Here is a 19,429-nt window from a genome sequence, read left to right as displayed (position 1 = left end):
CTCCAATCAAGTACTTTGTTCCGTTCGCAGCTAAGTAACACCGACATGATTCTACCACTTCGGTTAACTCGCTAATAAGTGGCATTGCAGATTTGAAGCGACTGACAATGTGTATTACCAATCCGCCTCCTGTTTTGTGTAGCCCATCCCGTCGGAAAATGGTCATGGTTTACTATATGTATAGTGGGGTTTGTGAACTTCAGATATAACTTTAAGTATGTGTTTATGATTCCTAGTTCACCATTTGGGTCTCTTATACTGTTGCAGGGGCACTTGATTATTTGATCCACAACTTGGTGCTCCTCTACATCATCATCCCTCTTCTGAGTTATATGCATAATGTCTTTTGAAGTGGATCGGGCAGTTCTTAAGGGACTATATACTGTCGATTCTTTTTGCCAGCACGGTATATCCCTTTAGCAGAACCGTGGTCTGTATTCTGCGCCATAGCTTGCTGACCAAAGTTAGCTGACACCAAGATGTGATTTATTAGGCCTTTTTGCTGTTGCCTTGTCAATGTGAGATAGCTTTCACAACACGCGATGTGGCTGGAGAGGTTTTTTTACCGATTTGAACCAGACCTGGTGGGCCTCAGTAAATTCCTCTGCTATTGTGAATTCCACAGCAATCAGACGCTGAAACTTTACGCCTGTGAAGTGTAACGTACGTGAATGACTAGAAACGTCAATTATTGTAGTTGTGTAAACATAAAGAGAAAAATCAGTTTCATACTGGTATTACATTGTTAATCTACGTTCGGCTCGCCAATACAAACTTGATATCTCAATAGGGCGAACGTAACATACTTGAGTGACACCCTTTGCGAGTACTGCGCAGTATTAGTTTCACCGTTCTTTGCCAGGTGCTGCATCATGTCCTAACAGAATAAAATCAGAGAGATTTGCTTGACATTTGTCCCCGTTTTCAGCATTTTGAGAGACATGTTATTGCCATTTTCCTTCCTAGCGTTTATTCAATGCCTCTAACTATTATCCGGAATTTGGTATTAGAACGATCGGCAAACTCACTGATGTAATAACTAGGATTGAAGCTCCCATAATCACTTGTTTAACTGAGCCTGTGTTTGACGATTTTAATATGCAGGTGTAAAGTTTTGCAGTTGCTACCAGTAGGGTCACATGCTCCTGTTTATTAGGTCATTCACTGTGCCTTGCTCTTCGTTATGACAACGGGAATAGGTTTAGCTTGGCCAGTCGAGCATCATACGGGAGCTCCGCTACTCCGGGAATCAGCTTGGTTGCTGTACTCTGAACCTCTTTCAAAAGCTCAATCTTCTTCTAAGAAGGAGCTAGTTGCTTGAATGCAGCACTGAAGTTTAAGACGCACGAATACTGCATACGAAGTGCAAAGTCTTTTAGCGTCGACATGACTAAAGAACCCGCGTATTGACCATAAGGTTTCAAAACCTTTGAAAACTATTGCAGCGCAGTGTGCAGTAGACCTTAGGTCTTGGCTAGCGATGACTCTTTAGTTATTATGTGCCTAGACAATATGTAGCTCAATGTTATTCATCACGTATGTATAGATACCTTGACGACCGAAATACATCACAATACACTCGAAAGTATGCATTGGTAACTGCCAGGTTTGAGACCACTCAGGTAATTTCTTCAGGTCATTTTGAAGTTCTAAGCTATCTTCTTGACTTCTCGTCGCTCTCCATAGTCAGCATGTGGCACAACTTTGGTAATAGCAGACGAGGACGATCAGTTACATAAAGTAGGAATAACACTGGCCACATAACTGCACCCTGAGGCACTCTACCAAGCATAGTTTCGCAGATAGACAACCTGGAGTTCACCCGTACTCTTTGTTGCCGTCCAACTAGGATTATTTTTATTCACATTACTAGAATGCCACCTACTCCGATATCTCTTAACTTATATAAGAGCCAGTTGTGAGAAATTTTGTCGAAAGCTTTACTGAAGTTAAAGTAGGCTACATCCATATGTAACTTTTGGCCTTCAAGAGTACTTCAGCTTTCACGAGCCACTAATAAGTTGGCGACACAGGAATAATCTATCCTAAAACCATGCTGCTTTTCCGAAAGGAACGGGTTTTCAACGAGATACTTAGACAACTTCCTTGGAATAATTTTCCCCGAAGTTTTAACAACCACACTAGTCACAATAACAGGCCGGAGTTTTCAGGCTTATGTTTCTGTGATAATTAGGAGTATTTAAATAATGGTACGAACTAAGGATCCCAGAAATAATGCAATCGGATCAAGAAGTACATGATAAGCACGAACGAATGTGCTGTATTTGGAATTCGAAATCAAGCATTCAACAAGTACAAAGGAATCATTAGCTAAATTAAAAACAGTTTCGTACCTGTTTTGAAGACATGACTTACTATGACGTTCTTCAAGACTTCTGATAATCGACCCTCAGTTACGGATAGATTACCAAAGGGGTTCTCAACGAAGTTAGCTAGTTCCTTTAGCAACATAGAATGCAGTTCTCTAAGTCCGGTGGATTTGTCTATATCAAATTCATTTAGCAGGCCAAAGATATCGAGTTTTTTAATGGTCATGTTGCCCAGTGAGTGTGTATGGTGGATTTGTGTGGACTGACGCGAAGGACATTTCCACGGGATATGCATTGCTAAAGGAGTTTGAGAGTACCTGAGCTTTACCATAACCGTCCTCTACTAATAATGATGAATTGCTGTCTCCCCATAGTGCTGGAATTTTTCCTCTTCCTTTAGCCTGTTTGTTTATATATGAATACGAGCGTTTAGAGCGTTCTATAGATTTCTTAATATTTTTTTTCGTACAGTTTTCTAGACTTACGAAGTGTCGAAGCACAAGTATTCACAGTTTTCCCATATTAGGGACTCTGGCTCTACTATCCAATCTACTTACAATGCTGAGTGTATAATGTCTTGGATATTTGCTCTTCGGACGTTAGGTCTGAGTTGGGATGACGTGTGCTCGTTTTTGATAACTGTATGAAAGTCTAAGTTTAGAACTACATGATCACTTTCATCTGGGGGTGGCATGTAGTCGAAAGCTTACAATTTTTAGTTCCTTTTAGCCAGCATCTAACCGAAGTTGTAGTTCCTTTTCGGCTCCTCGCATTTTACACGGTGTGTGAGAGGCAAGTTCTTATGAACAAAAGATCTTGAACCCTTTAATTCATGTCCATTCTCTAAAATTATGTGCCGTTCATAAGGAGGTTTAAATACTACGTTAAACAACCTAGTATGATTTTGTTTCAAGTCCGTTTGGCTACCGCCTAGTATCTAGAAAGAACAAAATTATAAAAAGTTCGACTGTTACTAATCTGAATATAAGCAAATCACAGGATATATGGCTTATCCTTTCCTATTATTCATTGTTTATTAATCATGATTTCATGCTCCTAACCCTAGCTTTCAGTCCCCAAATCGCTACAGGTTAAATTAGACAGATAGCTCAATCTTATGGATGCTGATCTACTAAGGCCGATCATTCAAAGCTCAAAATTTGGCCACAAAGTCTTGTGAGTTTCTCAATGTTTTATTTTTCTCACCCTAAAATCTTTTTTTCTTTTTTTTTCTACAATTTTATACCCACTCATATCTTTTGATTTACTATTAATCCTTACTTCTTTAAACCATTAGTTATTTTCATAGCAGTGTGATATACTATATGGACATCTAACCCATAAAACAGAATTTTTAAATATCTGATTTGCTTGTAACATGGACCTAGTAGAGACAGTGTATTCCAACTATGTGCTTTGATTAAAGAATTAATCATACTTACCATAAACGTAAGAGAGCCTAACATCACAAAAGGAGGGAGGGTGGCGTTACTGACCAGCAAACATGAAGGTGGGGCGATAACTTCAATCCACCCATGTCTGTAGGGCAGAACATTTTGTTTAATTACGGCTCCTTATGGTTTAGTGGGATGTCACGGTATTGAAGCTGATTTATCACGCAAAATACCTCTTTAAATCGTGTTACGAACGTTGAATTGGTTTCACTTCCTACTCAGAAATCCTATTACAAGCAAACTAGACAATTCGCTAATATACGAAGCCTACTCAAGACCCTATAAAACCTGAAAAAACAAATAAAAAAAAACGAAAGGGGCTCTAATAGCTTCGATAATAAAAGGAAGATAGCCAGTTTTATATCACAATACTGTTTCTAGCACTATATTTTATTTTATAATCACACATAATCTTATACTCTCAGCTCCCTTTCCGAATCGCCTCCATTTGTCAGTTGTATGTCCACTCACACCTTGCTAAAGCTTATTTTCTTTAACCTATTAAAATGCTCTTTCTTAATAAAAGAAAATTAGACTGAGTAATCATACCTTAAACATTCCTACATGAATATTGGCTACTCTGCCTCTCGTGTTTTCTTTTACTTGCTCCGTCTTTCAGCCCCCTTGAGATATGGAACAGGTTACTTCACCCTGCACCATTCTTAAAGCCTTGGATATCCCAAAGGGACAAAAGGTTGCGATTTCTATAAGCTCATACCTTCAATGGACCTATTCCTGACCATCAGTCGCACATTCGCAACGCAACTCTCGTGGAGCGCGCCAACTGTAGTACTGATTAAAACAATCTACATTCATGTCTTATAAATTTTCAACTCAGCTATGTAATTTAATACAGTGTATATTGTATCATTTGTATCAATTTGATCTTGCCTGTAAACTGGCATGCCTCATGTAACAAACTGTTATTTGAGAATAAATTATTATTATTATTACCTAGTCTATACATCTTTAACAAGGTGACTCCGGAGATACTCTGAGGCAAAAGCTGATTTAGTAACTATTTCATCAACATAATGACATGCTCAAAACGAGTTCAGGGTTCTGAGCTTTCAGCTTCTTTCATCCCATGAAAAATAAATGACCCGTCACTGTGATCAGTCTTAAAATTCTCGGCTACTTTTTAAGGGATGGATTTTCTTTAATAGCGTTATGTCGTTTCTTGTTCTCAACCTGTACACAATCATCAACTTTCGTTAGGGTAACGATAACAGTCGCGGCAAACACTGTGGGATTCCGGAAGGTTACTGTCGACTTGGGTAGTCAGGATGTTCTTCCTGCTACAAACAGATCTAGGCTTGCAATTGGAATTCTTAGGAATTTCCTGACGACTACCATTTAGAGGACAGAGGAAACTTCCAAAACTCATATGTATTCACATATATTGTCTTTCACCGAAAACCTGAGGGATTAATGCAATTTCTAGTTATTAGCGGTCAGTACGGCCTACGATGATATGTATTTAAGAGCCAAAACGATTGAGATTTCCTAATACGATAGGTTGGGAACTGACAACAGTCAATTATACTCAACACATCAAACCTTGATGACTCATATAAGAGAAGGGCAGAATAACAGGCAACTTGAAATTTATGGTAGAATAAGCAACTCAAACGAAATCGTTACAAAATTTGTTATTACAGTGGCAGAATATGACCTTCAAGCATACGGCGCGCTTTTCGAACGGGAAGTTTAGTCCTAACGTGGTTTGCATTTATCAAACTTTTGCTGTGCTCTTACGCAACAAAAGTACCATTTCTGACCAAAAGAATCTATCCTGAGCTATACGTTCGGTAGATTATTTTTTTTAGTCTCACCCAATATAACAGTTAACTGTGCTTTTGCCTCAGCTTAATATTCGGTTTTTTTTTCAGTTTTTCACGTAAAGACTGGTTCAGTTTATCTCACCCGTTTCATCCACTCTTGTCCGTTTTCAGTGTTTTTAGTGTATTTTTACGGTCTTAGGCTTTTGCTAGCATCTACAACACAGTTTACGTCAATACAGCCGTGAAACGTTCATGCAAACGATCTGGATGCCGTTTTGCTGTTATATCTGGCATGCAGTGCGAGAACTGCACAGGTTGGTTCCACGAAGCGTGCACAGATCTCAAAGCAACTGCTTACAACAGACTCAGCAAGTCGGATCATAGGTGGGAATGTGTTGCGTGCAGCACGGATGCTGCAAACTTGCTGAGTAATATCATTGTCCTACTAACAGGTCTGCAGAGCAAGTTGTGGGCAAACTTGGAAAAAGACAGTCAAAAAGATGGGTAGACAAACAAGAAGGCGCATTGAAAACGAGAACAGGAATGTCGACAGGTCTACGGAGCATGCAACAACATTAATGATGACACACTGAAACTCAGCACCATGATTACAATGACGGTACTCGACTCCCTCAGCAAACTCGGGTCTCACAGCTCAAGGTCCTTGAACGCGACAGTGGTTCCCAAAAACTCTGTGGGTGATTAAACCCATGTCAAAAGAGCTAAATAGGGCCAGGCGTCACAGTCTAAGTTGAACATCGCAGATGTTGAACGGAAGTCAACTGATGATCTGGTGTCACAGTCTACCCCCAAGATTGTCCGTCCGTTCATCAAAAAGCCAAGGATTCAAAAACGTGCTTCGACCCCCAAACAACAAGGTGCTAAACCTGGATGCACTGGAAAACCTGGGACGACAATAACGGTTCGTGATGACTCTCATAGTCATGAACTTCAAAGACAGTCCTGACCTTCCTCTCAGTTTGCAGAACAAAGATGATAGGATGCTCTGGGGAGAATTGAACAAGAAACTAGAACTTCCAAGATTAGAGCCTTTGACAGTCATACGGCTCACTCGGGGAAAGGAATCTAAGCATCAAAATCACCCGAGGCTACTTCGTGTAACACTTAAGAATGCTACCGACGTAGAGGATGTCTTACTAGCCAGTCATTTACTGAAATCAGATGGAAATGTAAGAATACTGCCTGACATACAGTATTCCGAGCTCAATCTCATCCGGAACATCCCCAAGGAAACTCGCGATGTTTTTCCGCGGGAAGAATATAATCGTGCAAGGTATACCGGAAAATACGGACCCTACTCAATCAAAGACTGACATCAGGGAATGGAAATCCATCAAACAGTCCTTGAGGCTCAAAAAAATACTGGCTCAGGATGTGACGAGACAAGCCAAGAAGGATGGTGATTCTAGACTCCGTCTAAAGAAGATAATCCTCCCATCTTCCCATATGGCGGCTGCAACTCTGGAAGCATTTCGTGCCAACAGAAGTCGATTGCCACCTGGAATCCACATGCACCCGGATAGGCCATACGCAGCTAGGACCAAACACAAAGGCAAGTTGGAGCTGACCATTCCACTTGTGGACTGTCTAGACGATAAAAAACGTGTAAAGGACAAGGCCTACCACCTCGGCAAACCTCATATAGGTGGGCTACCTATCCATTCACGTAAGGCTCATACAGAAAAACAGGAAGAAGCTCACGCGTTCCAAATTGAAAGCATAAACTGCTTATATATGAACGCCACGAGTCTACCAAACAAACTGGATGAACTACGTGGACTTAGCAATGCTAAGGAATATCTGAAACCTGGATATCTTCTCAGTTCTCGGACCGTGAGTTAGCATTACCTGGGATGTCTTTGTTCCGCAAGGACAGAAAATCAGGATATGGGCGGAATACAAACGAACTGACAACGACGGAGCGTACAGGCAATATAAACATATCAGGAACATATGCACGAAGGCTATAAGAGAAGATGGGCTTCAGTACCAGACAAAGCTTATGGGCAAATTTGCCTCTAATCCTAAAAGCTTATTCCTTTATGCAGCTTCTCTTCGTCAAGCCAAAACTGGGGATTCCCAACTGGAAGGTCTTAACGGCCCGACCAACAACGATGGCGACGCCGCTAACGTTCTGGCTGAACATTACTTTCAGACATTTCAACCGACCAACATTAACTTTACTGGTGACAGTTTTATTTGCAACTCCTCAGGACTTTCCGAAGTGAACCTAAGAGCCGACATGGTGTTCCGGAAACTGCGGCACTTACGATTAGACACTTTTCCTGACCCGGACATGGTCCATTCCACCATACTGAAGGGAGCAGCCTCAATCTTGCCAACGCCGCTTAGCGTGATGCTCTCACACTCGCCAAGTCGAAGAAAACTACCGGAAAATTGGAGGCTGGCTCACACCACACCAATTTTCAAAGGAGGTCGACGCAGCGAACCTTCAAGTTACCGACCGGTGTCTCTTCTCTCCATACCCTCAAAAATCATGGAGTCCCTGATATGCGATGGTATGACTATTTACTGTCCTTGAATTTCTCACCCCAACAGCATGGTTTCAGGAAAAGTTACTCTTGTATTATCAACCTGCTGATTGTGGTGGACAGATGGACAAGCATCCTTGATCACAAGGCGAAGGTTGATATCATCTACCTAGACCTCTCAAAAGCTTTTGATAAGGTTAACCATACATGTCTTATCAATAAGCTCAAACGATTGGGTATCAGACCACCTCTAATCGATTGACTCACTTCATACCTGAAAAATCGCCATTTTAAGGTCAGGGTTAATTTCACTTTATCGCAGGCTATGGAATGTCCTAGTGGGGTCCCCCAGGGCTCAGTACTAGGACCTCTTCTCTTCTTGATTTATATAAACGATCTTCCTCAACAGGTATCGTCAGACTTATTACTTTTTGCCGACGACGTGAAACTTGGAGGAGAGATATGCAACCACGACGATATACAGGCACTTCAGGAGGATTTGACTCGACTTCAAAGTTGGACAGACGATAACGGACTTACCTTTAACACTTCAAAGTGTAAAGTAGCCCATCTGCGATATGTCACAGACTACAGTTATAACTTAGGTAACCTACTGAGCACATTAATTAGTACTCACAACAGTACCTCTTTCAGAAGCCTATGAAATTACAAGGCAATACACAACACTTCTTTATTCTTATTTGAGCTAACTAATCATGAGAGAAAACTATCTTTTGTATCATGAAGAGAAATTTCAGAAGTTATAAGTATGTATGAGCGTAAAAATCAAATAACCTTATAACATATGTACTTATAAAATAATAAACATCTAGTATAACATTAATAGTTCAATTAATGAGTCGATCTAAGTTAGACCACCACTAAAAACCTGAAAGCACTAGATGGCCGATTTTTCCTAATGCGGGACTCCTCAGCAGTGCGCATCCACTCAATAGTAGTTTAGCTTAGATCAACTTATGAATTTAACTATTGAGATTACTGCAATCCTCACAAACTCCCATTCTGAAAACAATCTAGTATAATAATATATCAAGAAGTTTTAAAGATCAGATTTATCAAGATAATTACCTTTACAAATCATATATATATATATATATATATATATATATATATATATATATATATATATAGTTTCATATGCAAAAAGATGAATCTGTTTTAAGACTCTGAGGTATCAGGAATAACATTCTGTTTGGGAAATGATTGATTTACAATTGGTTTGACTGTATTATCATAATCATTAGATTGATGATTATAATGGGTATCTGTACATGACCATCCTTTGTTATCATTTGATCCATTCATTAGACAATCTGCATGTTGATGATGCAACGAATGAGTATTGAAAGTCAACAAACGCATTAATAATTTATCACATTTTACACCATTTATAAATTCATCTAATGACAAACGATTATCTCTATCTAAGTCCATCAACTGAAATATTTTCTCTGCTCGTTTTTCCGGTGTAGAATCTGTAACATTGAATTCAACAGCAGAGCCAACCATTGCATAAATAGCCTAAAAATAATATAATACAGATATATATATATATATATATATATATATATATATAATTTATTTGGAAAGCTTTTAAAAATCGTATATATAAGCATAAACAAAATATGTTCATCTATTATTCTTTGTAACTGAACATGATATTAAGTATTACATAATGACCTTTAAAAAGAGTCGTTTTAACTCAACAGTGGAATCGTATTGTTTTACCCACGAGACATGAATTTACGAAGCTTGATTTTGTGTATCAGGAGGATAGCGAATACATAAACTGACGAGAAGTATTAAACAAAGATGAAATAACTTTGCAGTAGGCTTCCCTAATTTCCACTGGTTTCCAAATGAAACGAAATCCCAACAAACTCCACATAACTAGGTCATTTTTGTTAGAAAAGGTGAAACTTTGAAAATTATTTCCCAACAAATTAAAATATTTATGTATATTTTTTCTGATATGTACTAATTAAGTAGTTGCCTTGATTGTAAGCCTTTATTTAACTCATTAACAATTGGCATACCTTTTACTCACTCATAAATTAGAATTAACTAATTATATTTCTATTACTGCACCAAAAACGTACAGATTAAGATTTCCTAATCGTAATGAGTTGTGGACATGTAGATGACCTATACATTCACGCGAGTTTTTAAACCTTAACAGATGGTAAATTGTCTAACTCTTGTCGTATTCTAATTGGGCTACTATTTAGTTAATTTATTTATTATTTAAACACAAACATATGTACACGGAGGCAGCATATAGATAGGCGCCACACAAATCTCATTTGATTTGTGTGAGGGCTGTGATATTGCCTGGGTGTCCAAACCGAAACAGGCAGTTTCCCCAAGCCTTTGATCTGAAGGTCTGATCCACAAGGCAGTGAAGCAACGTCAGAAGATGCAGTTCCATGGTAGCCGGTGATCAATAATCGGTTTATACACTAATTGGTCCCTCAGGATACTGGAACCCATGTGTACCATTGGTTTGGAATCAGGGTTTTCCAACTCCCCTAGGTGAATCTTTCATATCCATCAACCCGGATAAAGCGCCGGACTAGTAATAAGAAAGGAAAAAAGATTTTGTCTATTTGGTTAGTTTGATTTCGAAGACAGTGTTGATCACGAAATAACATTCGGCTGGTGAACCATTGGAGACCAAGGAGTGTTTGACTACATATGGAAGAACACTATTAAAATAAATGTGGTTTGAAGTTATTACTCACACTGGCAACCACATCAATGAACAATTTTTTACATCTGACTAATCTGTTATTCTTCAATCTATTGCCCAATAATAATAATGATTTTTAAAAAAATTGTATTATTGGTTATTATTTTATCAAGATGCATGTAAAAGTCAACAATTCGTACACTGACTATCTTCTTAGTAGCAATGAGCTTTAGTCATCACTAGTCTAGATTCAAGTTCGAATGTAATTACAACCGGAGATGATTTGTTTCCCAGTATGCTATATGTCTATATATTTGTGAGAAAAGTGGGTACACCTAGACATGTTGAACACATACTTCGATAACACGTAAACCATCAGTTACTTTCTAAATAATTATGGTTACACTCGAAATCTACCATTATGGAATAGGAAGAATCACAGTCACTTTGAACTGAGGCCACGTAGACGCCTTAACTGACAATAAAAAACACACGATTAGCCATGTAACGGTCTAGTGAATGCGTTGGTTTAAATTGTTTTTATTGGCAGTACATCCTATCCATTGTCAACCAGACGGATTTGATTTAAGCTTAATTATTACTTTTATAATAATTAACAATTGTATTTTTTTTATTGAGTAAGTAATGTAGTTGTTAGGAAACGGGTACTAGGTAAGGATGGCAAATCAATTGATGAGGTAGTGAAACTTCGTCAGTTGAGATGGCTGGGGGATATGTGTTACGTATGCCCAACCACTGACTGATCCGACGAGCAATGTTTTATAGTGTAGGAGGAGTAGGATGGAAGAAAGCTAGGGACGGCAAAGCCAAAACATGGAACCACTCCGTGAAGTCACAACTGAACTTAGTCATTTTAATAGGTATAGACTAATTGGTTTGGGTCCACGAGATGACAGCAACCGGTGGTTAGAGACCTTGAATGATTTGGCTCAAAATAGTCTGCAATGACGCAGGTGTATTCGCTCTTAGTGTTCTCCCAAATTCTAATCTCCCGATTTCTTCATGTCCTTTTCTTTCTCTTTTTCCAAATTTATTTTACTCGATTATACTCCTTGAATAACATCTTCAAACCCTAATCTTCCCGATTACTGCTTATAATTTAATTACCTCTACCACTACGAGATTTGAATCGACAACTGCATCTCTGTGCTAATGCGGTATGGCAACTCGAACTGATGTACGTGCGTACGAAGTGTTACGTTGTTACTGACTGGCTGACTAAATCTTTTTATTAAATACCTAATAATATTTAGGTCTCACAGGTCATCATACCAAACGGAGAGCCAGTCACACTAAAAGTGACAACAGATATTCCTCACCCATTTGTGGGAATTTATTACTAAAAGAAAGGAAAGGATTCCAAAAATTTGGATTCCGGTACTGCATATTTACAACGCAGGAGCTAAAGACCAATAATTTAACCACGAAAAATTGCAGGGCTATACAGCGATAAAAATATCCCGACTTCATTGAAAAACAAGTTGCTATGCATTGGTCCATTTAAATTCAGTGAGTCAGCTACACCTTAGGACAACGTACATATATGCATCAATCCAAGTTGCCTTACCTCATTAGCACAAGATGAACACCAAATTCGTAGAAGCAGTTACTTTGATGGTAGCAAGAAGGGATTTTATATAAGAATATAATATGGGGGGGGGGATAGAATTTGTTCGTAGAAGGAATGATATAAAGTAATTTTAATTTCACGGTCTAAACAAAGACAGAGTGTGCATACACCTACGCCATTGTGATCGATTCTGAGCCATGTCACTCAGAGTCTCCTCCATTGGTTACGATAGTCACGCGGACCCCAACCAAGTAGTCTGCATCTACCAACATGGCTCAGACTAGAAGTTAGTGACTTTATGGACTGATGTCACGTTTTAGTTTGGCTGCCCCTAACTTTCTACCACCCGTCTCCAACACTAGTCGGCATTGCGCACCGTGGTAACCGATGGTTGGGTATCCGTAATACGTGGCTCAACCATTTCAGTCAATGAAGATTCGCAATCTCATCACCTGACTTACCATCATTCTACAATAACCTGCGTCTAACACCTCACTATTAGTTACCCGGTGATCCCAGCAGATGAGAACAATATTTATAAGACATACGTGATCAAATGCTATTAGCTTACGAGTATCTTCTACCCTTAATGGCCACGTTTCGCAGCCGTAAAGTAAAACAGAACAAACTGCTGCGGAGTACACTCGCCCTTTAATTGATAGACGGATATCTCGCCAAACGAGTTTTTTAATCAGTGCAGAGATTTCGTCAAATACCGACCCATTAGAGCTGACCGGACTTCCAAGATAAGTAAAATTGTCGACGCGTCCTGCTATTTTACTTCTTATCCTTAGTTCAGGTGTTGACGCAGGCCAGTCCTGAAGCAGCAATTTGTATTTAATGACGGAAATGTAACCCAAACATCCTGGCACTGTTGCTCAGTGGTACCAAGATACTCTGCATTTTATCAGTGTCTTCACCAAACAGAACTATGTTATCTGAGTGTTCTAAATTATTAATTTCCATAACCTAATCTTGAAACGAAAAGACAATGTAGAAAACAAAACAACAGCATCAAAGACTTACAGTAAGAACCTCAATTAAATCTTGTTTTGATATATAACCATCATTGTCTAAATCATACATCGTGAATGCCCAACGTAATTTCTGTGATAAATCACCACGATTAGTTATATTTAATGAGGACAGAAAATCTCGAAAGTCAATCAAACCATCATGATTTTGATCAAATGTACGAAATACATACTCTGCGAACCGACTAGATTCACCATATGGGAAAAACTTTGTATAAACACGTTTAAAATCATCAGTAGATAAATAACCAGTTGGGCATTCCTTTGTAAAAAGCAAAAAATATAAAGTGATAAATAGAAAACTGGACTATTTTTTTATTGGAAAAATGATTATTGAACATTTGAACAGTTGTATATGGCATAACATGTGTAAATTACGGTTATATTCGTTCGTTGTGACTTTCTACATGTCAGCACAAACTGTTGTCTTTACTAAACCATAAGGGGATCTTCATAGTTTATTGACGTGTTAATTCAAAATTGTTAATCAGGGCTTTAACACCAAATTCGTCTTACATGAACAGAAATATTTTGGTTCTTCATCTTAGTAATCAAAGTTTTAAAACCCAGTGTAGTTTCTGGTAGAATGCTAAAATACACTCTGAACATGTTTTGCCACATTTAACACTGTGCTATAAGTAATAACCTATGACAATTTACGCTGAACGAAATCTCAAACAAATCTAAGGTGAGTGGTTGAAAGAAATCAGAAAATAATGAAAGTCGATTAAATAAGTCCTTAGTGAAACATAACTTTAACGTCAAACTCAATATTCGTGACATCGTAACCCACCAACTAAACATTTTACTTTACTCAAGTTCTAGTTATAATTTTATATGAGAGTAAGTAGCAGTGCTTGACCAAAGCAATTAGAACAGGCGTCAAGAATGTAACTTAGTGGTTAAAAGTTTAGTGATTAAACCGATAAACTACTACATTGTACAGAGAAATTTCATAAGCGTTAAAATTTCAATTATTAAAGTTCAATCAAATATTTCAATGATTAACCACATAATATTTTAGCTCATATATAACTAACCTTTTCAGTAAAACAATGTAACGCATTTGTAAAATAAGGGTTTATGTACTTAACTTACAGCCACACATTTTATGTGACGATTACTGGCAGTATTCTACTTTCAAAACCACATGGAGCTACTATGTTTGTGTTGCAAAGAACTAGATGTCGAAAACAAGATGACTACAGATATTACGCAAATATTCATCCTATTGTTCAGATATATTTATTCGTTGACGTAATACAGTGGAAGTTCAGTCATTTACCTTAGGATGAACATGAAATACGAACAACCCAGTCGAAGTTACGTGAAATCGTGGTGGTACCATCACATTAGATGTTTGCTTCTGCTGAACTGAGGCAAACGCTAGGAGATAAAACAAATACTAATATCGCTAAACAACTGAAAATGCGGAAGCAATGTAACATGTCCAACTCAACTAACCTTCAAAAACCCCTTATACCAGTCTTGAATTTCAGTTTCCGTAAAAGATGTTTGGTTTAGTAGTTCTTCAACAGCATCTTGTTTTAATTTTGGTTGCTTTTGACCCATAGACCAGTTGGAATCCAATTAAAAGGGGAAAAGACAATAATCCCACTGTCTAAGCAATTCAGAAGTATTTAAAGGAGATACTACACTACAAAAAATGGATTATAAACACATCATCTAATATGAATCTATACGTCCAAAATATAGAGGAATTTACTGTTGGAAAAGTAATTTGTTTGTAAGAGATGCAAGGGAAAACACAACACGAAAAACACACTAAATACCCACATTTCCCACGAGATCCATGACACACAAATCTATCATTGAAATACAACTGACACTCGCACAAACACCTCTATTTGAAAATGATTGATAGACTGACTTTTCATTACTGATAGACAGTTATCGCTATCAAAGACGTTATAAAAACTGAGCTTTTAACAAACAATACAAATAAACCTTACAAGCTCGAGGTCCCTTATTTGAACTCAAGACGTATGATTAATAGTATAATCAAAATCATACCTATTTGTTGACTAGAATTTCTAACAATAGTTGAATAACATAGCTTAGGCGATTAATCTCAGGTAATTTTTTATCCAGGCAATAATAAAAACCCTAGTTATTTACGCTAATATTCATGTGTAGGTTTCAAAAGTAAGAGTTTGACAATATGTGATACTTTAGTTACCAAACAAACATACAAGACTTCAAAATCCAAAACATAAAAGCAGAACTAAACACAGATAAATATAACGCCCAGATAAACAAAGACGTAAGTAGAGAAAGAACAAATTAAAAAAACAAGACGGAAAAGTCAACAAAAATGAGGAAATTTTTGAATAAACGTGGAAAAAAATTCAAGTAAAGTTACTGAAAAGTAGTATAATTTCTAAGACTAACATGAACAAACTTATTGTACTGTGTTCGATTCAGAGAGATAACCACTAGAGGTCTTGAAATACTGATTCGAAACCTTTTAAAGATTTAAATTTATTAGCCTAAACTTCTGTAAACATGCTAAAGATCAGTAAGTTTCGAGATCAGCATCATGCTGTAGTCTGCTCTTTGTCATCGTTTACTACCTCACTCATGATCACTGCACAGCCTGAAATTAGTCCATGTTACCGTACTACGTTAGAGCGAAATACAATTAACAAGATCCATAGCAAAGAAAGTCAAAACAATAATAGCATCAGTGATAGTGAGAAAGAGTAAGCATTGGAAATATGGTCCGAAAAGGTATGTATAACGGAATATTGAGACTGATCATTCAGGAGAAAATTAGAAGGGGACGTATCTTCGACACGCTGTGATCGATACTGCCCGAACGTAGCTGCTACCTTGACGTGGTGGTTGAGCTTGTCAATTGTGACGACTCAACCGAGCTACACTGGCTGGAACACATGCTCCTTGAGATCCTGACAGCCACACTTCAGTTACCAACTATTTTCAATCAACCTGAATGACAAACTGATGTAATGCCTCCAACTCTTAGTGAAGTTGAAAAGGCTATAGGTAACCTGAAGCGTAGGAAAGCGACAGGATCTGATGGATTAACCCATGAGACTTACAAGATTGGTGGCCAACTTTCAAATATTGGATTGACTGAGATCTTAGCCAGAATCTGGGAGCTGGATATAATCCCATCTGACTGGCCTCGATCGCTGATCGTTCCAATCTATGAGAAGGAACAAAAATCCTCTCATGACAACCACAGGAATCAGTTTAACTAATATAGTGTCTAAAATATTAGTCTCAATAATACTTCGACGCCTAACTAGAGCCCCTGAAGAGTGAACCCAAGAAAACCAGGCTGGTTTCAGACCTGGACATGGATGTACGGACCGAATATTCCCTCCAGCAGATTCTTGAACATAGGTGTACTTTTCGACGTCCTACTATAGTTGTATTCTTTAACCTTATGGCAGCGTACGACTCTGCTGGTCGTCAGGTTCTATGTCAGTATCTGTCACTAAAAGGCATACCAAAGGAGCACATTAACCTCGTACAAGCTCTTTACTCGAATACCATTGGTCGAATCAAATCTTATGGTGAATCGGTCACTTCAAGTGGTGGTCGTTGGGGTTGTCCACTTTCTCCATATTTATTTAGCTTTGTCATGGACGTGCTTTTAGAGATAAGACTTCCATCGTCTAACTTTTCAGTTGATCTTCTACCAGTAGATTCACTTGGAATACGTATATGATATAAATCTGTTTGGTGCAATCACTGACAAAATGCAGTCTTCTAACCACCTTAAGCGACAATGTAAACATGTCTGGGGTAAAGTTCTCTTCCTTCAAATGCAAAATGCTACTTCAGGAATGACCTGTGTCACCACCTGAGCTAGTGATAGGGAGTGAAGTTGAACACACCGGTCGCTTCACTCATCTGGGGAGTTTCATCAGTACTGATGATCTGGTGCCTGATAAAATCTCGGCATGGATTTTAAAGGCTCGATTGGCTTTTGCCAAGTTGGGTCACTTGTTGCGTAGACCAGATATACGTCTTCTAACGGAAAGGAGAGTCTACAGAGCAGCAGTTTGCTCCGTTCTACATTACAGATATGAAACACGGGCATTAAGAACAGAGGTTACTAGTATTTGATCGTGTATCCTTGAAGCCTGGCTCGTGTATCTTGGGACCACCGACTAAGTAATGCCTGGGTTAGGAGTAGAATACTTGATAAAGATGGGAAGTCGACTGATGAAGGGGTAAACCTTCATCAACTGAGATGGTTGGGACATGTGTTACGTATGCTTAACCACTGTCTACCTCGACGGAGGGATGTTATCTGGTGTAGTAGACTGGAACCTGCTTCGGTCCGGGCACCCGGGCAGTATCACAGCCCATACACAAACCAAGTGACTTGTGTGGCGCATATGCATTCAGTGCGCTTTTGTACCAATACTTATATGTTCAAATAAATAATAAAATGAAGACTGGAAGAACGATACTAGTGGCTAAACCAAAACAGAATCAGTCCATGAAGCGATTGACGATTAGAATGAATCATGTTAATAGAAAACATGAACAAGGTATACTTATAGCGTTCCAGACCATACTACTGCAATCAGTTATACACGCTCCACTAGCCTTTTTAAATAAAAGCAGTAATACTGTTTAATTCAAATCTTCAATCATAATACACAAATCATTATACATTTGCTGAAGTGATCATTTATATATTCTCGAGTAATGTATACATGGGACGGGTCAGTAAACTAAGCCAACATTTACCACCACCATCATAGAGTAGTCTTGTAAGCTCTGTCAGAGCTTAACTCTAATTAACTGTTGTAAGCAGTATTTGATTAGTGCAATACTCACCCACTAACAAGTCAATACATTCATTAAGCTGGCAATCTTGTGCATAAGTGTCAAAGTACCAGTCTTACATTAATTCCGCAGTAAAACTATCACATATGTAAAACTTGACGTCAACTATAAAATAAAAACGAGATTTGCAAGTTGAAACCATAATTTAATAAACTTTTAAGTAATTGAGCAACCGCTCAACTGATAACATTTAAGACCATGCTTTCGACCAGAAAAACACTATAGCCGTGATTATATCATATATATAAAACAAACAAATCTCGTTCTCTAAACTTTGAGGAAAATTTCTTCAACAATGAGCTTCGGCAGTGGTTTAAGCAAAATTCAGAAGACAACGCGAGCAGTATTTTTTAGATTCATGCTGACCGTGGGGTTTATACTGAAATATGCACTGACTTTTCTCTCGAAATTAGAAAAATTAAAATGAGAAACCAGAAGATATGGGTACACAAGATGATGAAAGGAATATACCGTCCACTTCTCAAAAGACATCACTAACACACATGTTCGAAAGAAATTAAGTTCACAAAGTGGACGACATGAATGTTCCTTTCGTTTCAATTTCCATGGATCAGAAACATGTAGTACTACATGATTAGTGTGAAAAAAAAGATTTTTAAATATTTAAACATAGTAAATTCGAACCTGTTTTCTAAACGGTCGTAAATTTTAACTTCGTACAAATTGAACGAAGTGGAAGTGATCCACTTCTGTCTATACGTTGACGGTTGACCCTAATATAACGAGGAGATCAACAATCCCGCAACATTTCTAATATTCAACATCCAACATGTAAAATCTTTGTCATGACCGTGCATAAAGCGGTTAAATTTTTGGTCCTCTCGTTGATTTTTTTATGTTTTAGGGTATTTGTTTATGTTTAATGGACGATAGTCCGGTCACTTCACTACACTAATTTTAATCAGAATGGTTGTTAGTATATTTTGCAATTCGAGTGAGTTGTCTCAAGGCAATAGGGTTCCTGCAAGGCTATCCACTGAGATGGCTGTAGTTACTTCAGGTGATAGAGAAAACCGAATATTTTGCTCCTCGATGCACAATGCTTAAAATGTTGCCTCTAGGAGGGTACAATAACACTGTGTACTTGCAGTCGAAGCTGTGCGTATGTTTAAAGGAAAATTATGAACAATTCGGATGTGAT

General features: G+C 38.1%; 1 protein-coding gene across 1 annotated transcript; it reads right to left on the bottom strand.

Annotated features, from left to right (window-relative positions):
• Positions 1 to 7,020: 7,020 nt before the first annotated feature.
• On the bottom strand, positions 7,021 to 19,028 carry MS3_00008670 (uncharacterized protein). The gene is made up of 4 exons (XM_051217003.1): positions 18,913 to 19,028; positions 14,881 to 15,073; positions 13,409 to 13,678; positions 7,021 to 9,623 (listed from the first exon to the last, which is right to left on the bottom strand). The coding sequence occupies exons 2-4, from the start codon at positions 14,986 to 14,988 to the stop codon at positions 9,261 to 9,263; spliced, it is 741 nt and encodes a 246-aa protein (XP_051065633.1). The 5' UTR covers positions 14,989 to 15,073; positions 18,913 to 19,028; the 3' UTR covers positions 7,021 to 9,260.
• Positions 19,029 to 19,429: the final 401 nt, after the last annotated feature.

The sequence above is a fragment of the Schistosoma haematobium genome, chromosome 6 (genome assembly GCF_000699445.3).
Source record: "Schistosoma haematobium chromosome 6, whole genome shotgun sequence".
In the NCBI taxonomy this organism is placed as follows: domain Eukaryota; kingdom Metazoa; phylum Platyhelminthes; class Trematoda; order Strigeidida; family Schistosomatidae; genus Schistosoma; species Schistosoma haematobium.
The sequence above is the reverse complement of the archived record's forward strand: the minus strand, read 5'-3'. Positions and strand labels throughout refer to the sequence as shown.

Coding starts and splice junctions, on each gene's coding strand:
- MS3_00008670 (XM_051217003.1), bottom strand. CDS start 14,988: ATGGGTCAAAAGCAACCAAAATTAAAACAAGATGCTGTTGAAGAACTA. Junction 13,679..14,880: donor GGTATAAGGGGTTTTTGAAG/GTTAGTTGAGTT, acceptor CTTTTTACAAAG/GAATGCCCAACTGGTTATTT. Junction 9,624..13,408: donor ATTTAATTGAGGTTCTTACT/GTAAGTCTTTGA, acceptor TATTATTTTTAG/GCTATTTATGCAATGGTTGG.